The sequence below is a fragment of the Vicia villosa genome, linkage group LG6 (assembly GCF_029867415.1).
Source record: "Vicia villosa cultivar HV-30 ecotype Madison, WI linkage group LG6, Vvil1.0, whole genome shotgun sequence".
Lineage (NCBI taxonomy): Eukaryota > Viridiplantae > Streptophyta > Magnoliopsida > Fabales > Fabaceae > Vicia > Vicia villosa.
In genome coordinates this window covers 56624491-56631718 of record NC_081185.1, presented here as the reverse complement: position 1 = coordinate 56631718, position 7228 = coordinate 56624491, and the positions used below count along the sequence as shown (strand labels likewise).

The 7228-nt window shown below is 34.0% G+C and overlaps 1 protein-coding gene and 1 long non-coding RNA gene across 2 annotated transcripts; both read right to left on the bottom strand.

The window, feature by feature from the left end:
• Positions 1 to 450: 450 nt before the first annotated feature.
• Positions 451 to 3693, bottom strand: LOC131609167 (disease resistance protein RPM1-like). Its single transcript, XM_058880825.1, has one exon. The coding sequence runs from the start codon at positions 3369 to 3371 to the stop codon at positions 648 to 650; it is 2724 nt and encodes a 907-aa protein (XP_058736808.1). The 5' UTR covers positions 3372 to 3693; the 3' UTR covers positions 451 to 647.
• A 214-nt stretch (positions 3694 to 3907) lies between these two features.
• Positions 3908 to 6963, bottom strand: LOC131611551 (uncharacterized). The gene is made up of 3 exons (XR_009286984.1): positions 6741 to 6963; positions 4583 to 6496; positions 3908 to 4477 (listed from the first exon to the last, which is right to left on the bottom strand). It is a non-coding gene; the product is annotated as an uncharacterized LOC131611551 (long non-coding RNA).
• Positions 6964 to 7228: the final 265 nt, after the last annotated feature.

Genomic DNA, 7228 nt, shown 5'->3' with positions numbered 1-7228 from the left:
GTTCAATGCAATTCAGTTTAGGTATGTGGTTCAATTAACCATATTTTTGCACACCACTAAAGTAGATACCAAAGATTAGTAAAAATATTTGAATTTATATCTCCCTGACGAAGACTAGACATATTTTTTATAGTTAATGTCGTAAGTTAATTCCTTGATTGTCATTGGTAGGAATTATTTTTATGCTTCCAGGATAACAATACATAACAGGAGTTTGAAGTGCATTCCACATTGAATTTTAATATTCATGTCCAATAGGAACATCTGAAATATTATGAGAAATGTTAAGTTTCAAAAAGTTAAAAGAGTATTGCAAAGAATTATGCCTAAAGAAAGTACATTTTGAAAGTGTAATAATAATTTAGGCATGTGCTGAAGAACATACATGGTGATATCTGTGCATGGACGATTCGAAAAAGAACAAATGAAAAATAGTTTTATTAAGCAGCCCAAAAGAAACAGGTTTATTATCACCATACATTGAGTTCTGAATGCATTATCATTAAGTTTTGAATGCATCTTTCTTGATTTCATATTCTTAAATTTATGTTACAATATTATGTACATATTTTTGAGACCTATACTTATTGATATATACATTTGAATACACCATTTTATTATTAAACAACAGCAAATAATCCTATAATTTATATGAAATCAACTGGAGAAATTTCTACAAGGGGCACATGTTCCATAATCCAATTCCAATCCTCAGAAGAACTTTGTTGCAAACAATCAACTTGCATACTCCGAAAATGGAGAACTTCGAGCTTCTCCAAGTGTTGGATGCCAGACGGTATATTCTTCAGTCCGGGGAGTCCGTATAACTGGAGCTTTTTCAGAGAAGGCAGTGCTCCTTTATCGATAACAATCTCATTCAATTCGTTCGAAGATCCAACATCCATTTCCTTTAGTTTCTGAAACCATCCATCTTGAAAATGCAAATTTGAACCTCCATACGCACCGACACCTATAGAGAGAATCAACAAGTGTTGCAAACTGTTAAGGGATTCCATTGGATCTTTAGTTAAACACGAGAGCTTCAACCTCAACACAACAAGATTTTCAAGCTCTAAAATCCACTCTGGCAACTTCTCTAGCCTCCCGCGTAGTGTAAGTTTTCTAAGCTTACTCGGCGGTGAAATCAAATTCAAATCACTGAATTCATTGCTAGCTGTAGAACTTAGTTTAACATGTAATTTCTCCAAGTGTTTCATTTCAGCGATCGAAGAAGATAGAACGTTGTAATCTTCTCTACGAACATTAAGCAGCCCTATTTCTCTCATCTGCTTCAGCTTTCCTAACTCTTTAATCACCTCTACAGCTCCATCCATACCTAAATTAACATAACATAGTGTCTGTAAGGATGTCATCTCTCCAACACCATTCTTTAATCGAATCAAAGATAGTCCGGAGCCGATAAGGTGTCTTAGCTTTCTAAGCTTGCTAATCTCTTTTGGCAACTCATTAACATTAGCAGCCCTTAGATCCAAGGTCTCTAGGTTCCGGAGCATGCCTATGGAGTTTGGGATTTTACCTGCTGTTATATACCCCAAGCTTAAATACTTCAAATGAACCATACTTCCCAACTCTTTAGGAACATACAACAATCGCGAAAATTTATAATCAAGAACCTTTAAGCGTGTGTATTTTGTAGGAAATCTCCTCAAAAAGTATATATTTGGTTCTTCATTTGTAAAAACAAGTATTGACCGAATATGTGATGTTTCAGTACACTCAATGAAATCATCAGATGAGGTTGTTATTGATAGGCGCCGAACTGTTCCACTTAAGGATGATTGTTCGTCTTCAATAATATGCTTGCAAAAGTTTAAATCCTCGAATTTTTTTAGGACCATATCGCGTATTAGATCATGAACACGACAACCCTTAACTTTACCATCAATTCTAACCGAAGATAATTGCACTAAGCTTCTATGGATCAACTCTGTTAAATATCCTTCTGCAACTTCTTCCAAAGTCATCCCCCTTTCCTCCTTCACAAACCCTTCAGCTATCCATTGTTGAATCACTGTCTTTGTTTTAACTTCATAATCTTGTGGATATATTCCAAAATACAACAAGCACGACTTGAGATGGTAAGGCAAATCATCATAACTTAAACCTAAAATTTCTTGTATCCCAATTAAATGAGTACTTTTCAGTAGCTCTAAGCTTAGATTTTCGTTAAATTTCTGCCACTCAAAAACGTTTTTCTCTTTTGCAGACAAAACACCACCAATGGCAACAATTGCTAGTGGTAATCCCTTGCATTTTCTAACAATTTCATAAGCTATATCATTCAGCTCCTTTGGACAATACCCACCATAGTCAAATTTGAATGCCTTCTTATTGAACAGCTCGAAAGATTGTTCTTGAGTTAAAGGTTGCAACTCAAGCACTTCAACAAAAGAAGATTTTTTACAAGACATTGCAACATCTAGTTTTCTTGTTGTGATAAATATCCTACTTCCATTTTTATTATCACTTACCGCAAATTCAATATCATCCCAAAAATGTTCACTCCAAACATCATCAAACACGACAGCGTACCTTATTTTCTGCAAGCAGTTTCTCACTTCACCCGTCAATGATCCTCGATCCATTTGAAAAATATCCTCGGGAGGATCTTCTCGTTTTTGTTTGTAAAAGTTTAGCAACATGTCCCTTAACAACCCTTCAACACTATATGATTGAGACACGGTGATCCATACACGGAAATCAAAGTGTCGAATGACATTCTTGCTTTCAAAAACTTTCTTGGCAAGAGTGGTTTTACCTTGCCCTCCCATTCCAACTACAGACACCACGGTGCGCTCATCTCTTCCTTTTTCCAACCAATCAATCAACCCATCTCTTTGTGGTTCATAGCCCACAACATCGGCTTCCTCAATGTAAAGAGCAGCCATTCGTGGATCATGCCATTTGGAATTCTGGCTTTCCCGAGAATTGCTTGATCCTTGTTCTAAGGAATGTTGGAAGCCATATCTTTCACTTCTTTCCTTGATCCCGCAAACAGATAACTTAATGTCTTGAATCTCAGACGCTATCTGGCGGCGAGGGATGATAGCTTTGAGTTTATGGAGTAAAAATACACATCCAGGATGAGGAGGCTGCTGTCCGACATGAATCAAATAATCATCAATGATATCTTCAATGCGAAAAGCTGTTTCCCTAACTTGTTTCACCCATGTTTTGACTCCTTCAGCTGTTGAAGCTCTTTTATCAGCATCCTTAAGGAATGCTTGAATACTTTCAAGCTCATCTTTAATATCTTCAAACTCTTTGTGAATACCTCTCAACAGCTTGGCTTCTTTCTTTAACAGTGGAAGTAGTTGATCAATAACTAATGACACTGCCACTTCCGCCATATGAGTTGAGCTCTGATTATTGTTGTTTTGTGGGATGAAGATGTACTGCTCCAATGTTTGTATTCCAAGAGCTTTGTTAAGCGCAGCATCTATGATGAATAAAGGAAGTTGCCTGCTATCCACTAAATGGGAATCTAGCAAATAAATATCAAGCTACCTACAAGACAACTAGTTCAAAGAATGTGAACATTAAAACGTGTGGTTACAATTTATGTCCTATGGTACTACTTTGACTACAAACAGAGGGCAGTAATGGAAACCAATTAAATTTTTTTTCACACTGGTCTTTATTATATGAAAATTTTTACTTTTTACATACATTAAATAATCAATGTTTTTGAACTATTATATACATGAGATACAATGATTATTCTATAAATTTAAGAATAACTTTTTTTATAATAATGGCCAAAGAGAATATTAAATATGAATTCAAAAATATTAGGAGTAAACTTTCAAAAGGACTCATGCTTAATTTTGTCGGTGTTTATTTGATTTGAATTTCTCGTATGATATCAGATTATGGGTCATTTAATTCATGATTACAAAATAGTGTAAAAGGGCTACTAATGTTATCAGAATAAAATAAAGATTTCGTACCATTGTTTGCTATTTTATGAAGTGAATAAATATTATTTTCAGTTCATTGTTTGAATCTTTTATTTGTAAATCAAAAATATATCAAAGAAAACAAAACTGAAACATGGAGGGACAAATACTAAAACTTGAAAGGAAAACAACATAATTGTAAAGAAACAAGCTTTTCAGTACCTTTACCATAAGTAGAGTTGGTTAGACTTTTACAAATATAAAAAAAAGACACATTCAATCGCGAATGATAGACTTGTCGAACCGACTATTGTACTTGTCCGAAATTTGAAGAGTGTTACTTTCCCTCTTTCATGGAAAAAATATATTGAATTCCAAATTACATAAGTATAAGTATGTACATTTGTATATGCTCTTTCAGTCTTGAGACTTTCTCTATAATTAGAGTTTCTTGAAATCCAACTAATATGAGATATAATTATCCACACAAAAAGGATAGCAATGGCATATCGTATGTGTGAGAATATATAACTCATAATGAAATACATGCAGGGTACCTGTGAAATATAAGGTTTAAGTTGGATGCATGCACAAGAATTAACAATGTCAAATACATAATTTGAAACAATTTGGTTTTGAAGGTAGCGAGATGCTATACAGACCTGAACATTAATAATTTAACATAATATGCGGTCAACTTCAAATTGATTCAGCAACTCAACTCGATGTTAGAGAGAAAACAAACCAGCTGAAATATGTAGACATATAAAACTGCAGGGGCTGAAAGCTTTAACTTCAAATGATCACATAATAAACTAGAAGAATGAACGTTTGCGTTAGTGGAATTCTCTATGTTGGAAAAGCTTAAAGAATATACCATTAATCATTTTGGGTTTTTGCATTAGTTAGCCAATATTCTATTGATTGTTATCAGATAAAACAAAATTAAAAAACAGCAATTTCTGTGCAAGACAAGTACCTTCTGATTTTGTGAGTAAGTCAGTAAAATGAATTATGCAATAGTGGTTAATGTCACCAGCCAATACAACATGCTGTAACACCAAATCATAAAATTTTCCACTCGGCTTTCTAACATTAAGGTTGTCAGTAGTAGTTTAAGAACACGAGATAACCTGCTAATTCAGCAAAGCATTTTAGTTGCCATGAAATCTGGAAGCAGGTAAAGCGGCAAGTTGAGCAGAAGAGTATTAGAGAATGGCCAACCGGGTCTCTCATATGCAGTATTCCAAAGAAGATACCACTGCATTTCTTTACATCTGATAGAAGTGATGCTGTGGATGAGTTAAGTGAATCCTTTGGTCAGAAAGTTTCGTTAGAGAAAGAATTTCAGCCACCACCTGTAATACTACTTTGCAAATTGTCACATCCTAAGCTTTACATGAAAGAACATGAGAATCAGAGAATGACCAATTATATCTCAACTGACAGAACTAAAGCATCTTTCTTTTTTTTCTTCCTCCCATCAAATTTGTTTATTGTATTCTTTACTGTGCAGGCTAAAGGGGACATTCTCATTTCCACTTTATCCTGCTGCATGAACCATGATGATAGAAGCAATACTTACCACCCAGTTATATTATGTATGTGTAACGGGTTTACATTTGACACACATTCCAATTTACTCAACCTGAAGGCATGTCTCTAGTTACATTGAGAAGAACGCATGTTTTCTCCATTCAAATACAAAACTAACACAGAAATGAAATAGAGGCATTAGTCAATTAGTGGGATTAGATATTTCATTAGAAAACTTCAATCAAACACTATCAATTTTATGTTGTGTTAGAGAAAGACTTTCAGCCACCACCTGTAATACTTTACAAATTGCCACATCCTAAGCTTTATTAGAAAGAAAATAAGAAGAATAAAAAAATAATCAATTATATCTCAACTGACAGAACTATATCATCTTTTTATTCTTCCTCCATTCTAATACAAAAACTAGCACAGAAAGGCCTTAATAAGTTCAACAGAAATGAAATAGCAGCATTAGTCAATTAGTGAGATATTTCATTAGAAAAGTTCAATCAAACACTATCGATTTGATGCCTCCAATACCATTGCAACTATTTCATTATCAACTAAAAAATCTTTAAAACAGACTGTAACCCTAACACATATTTGATAAAAGAGCAACTATGCCCATTGTAAAAGCTCACATGATGAAGGTAACACTAAGAACATTTAAATTATGGTTGTGTACATTAGTGATAAAGCATACAAAGGAGCAAGAATGAAAAACCAAAGCTTTTAGCATTCAACAGCACCCCCATAAGTAACTTTTAATCCCAAAGTCTGATTCAGCTATTTTCTTTTTGAGAATCAGTGCGAGCCATACTTCGGACCTCGGATGGAGGAATGTAACCATACTTCTTTCTCAAGGTATCTAAGACAAATTTATCGCGAGCCATAGTTCGGGCTCGTTGGGGTTCAACATTGACATAAGAAAAGTGAATCCCAACAGCAAAAAGGACAGCTCCAGAGAGGGAACATGCAATGGTGATTGCCAGATTCTTGGGCGTTGAAGGGAAACAGCCCACCATTACGACAATTACCTGTCACATAAAATAGTAAAAGACAACATTCATAAGTTAAGTTTCACCCACAATGCTCGTTGTCATAAACAAATAGAAGATGCATTTTATCAAACATGTGGAGTGTGTTTGAATACATGTAGCAGGCATTTTATCAAACATGTGGGGTGTGTTTGAAAATGAATGATGGGGCAGTGAAAAGGAACGCCAACAATAACTTAACTTTAATTTGAATTACAATTAGGGTTTATCAATCGGGAGATACCTCGAGTTTTTCTGCTACAATATATAGGAAGATTTGAAATCTGATTAAAGGTGTACCCGCTGAACTGCAAAAACCTGTTTTCGCTTCTGTTGATATAAATAAGCACTTTTATTGATATAAGCACTTTTTTGCAAGAATAAATTTGAAAATGGAAACTTTTTCTGATTGGTTTATTCCACATAAACGACTTCTCATCTATCCGTCATTTTTCTTAAAAATCCTCTGTGCAAGATTTATAAAATGACATTTATCATGTGGTCAAAATTATGTTTTTTTCGGAGGTGGATCTATAAAATTATTTTAAATTGAGAAAATTTCAAAATAATTTAAGAGAATAATATTTATACACTGTCAGTGTAAATTTATTTTACGCATTCAACTAATAAAAAATTAATAAAATGTCATTAAAAGTTTTTTAAAATAAAAATGGAGTGTAATTGGATGCATGGTTGTGATTGGTTGACAGTGTAAAACTATTTTATACTGTC

Coding starts and splice junctions, on each gene's coding strand:
- LOC131609167 (XM_058880825.1), bottom strand. CDS start 3,371: ATGGCGGAAGTGGCAGTGTCATTAGTTATTGATCAACTACTTCCACTG.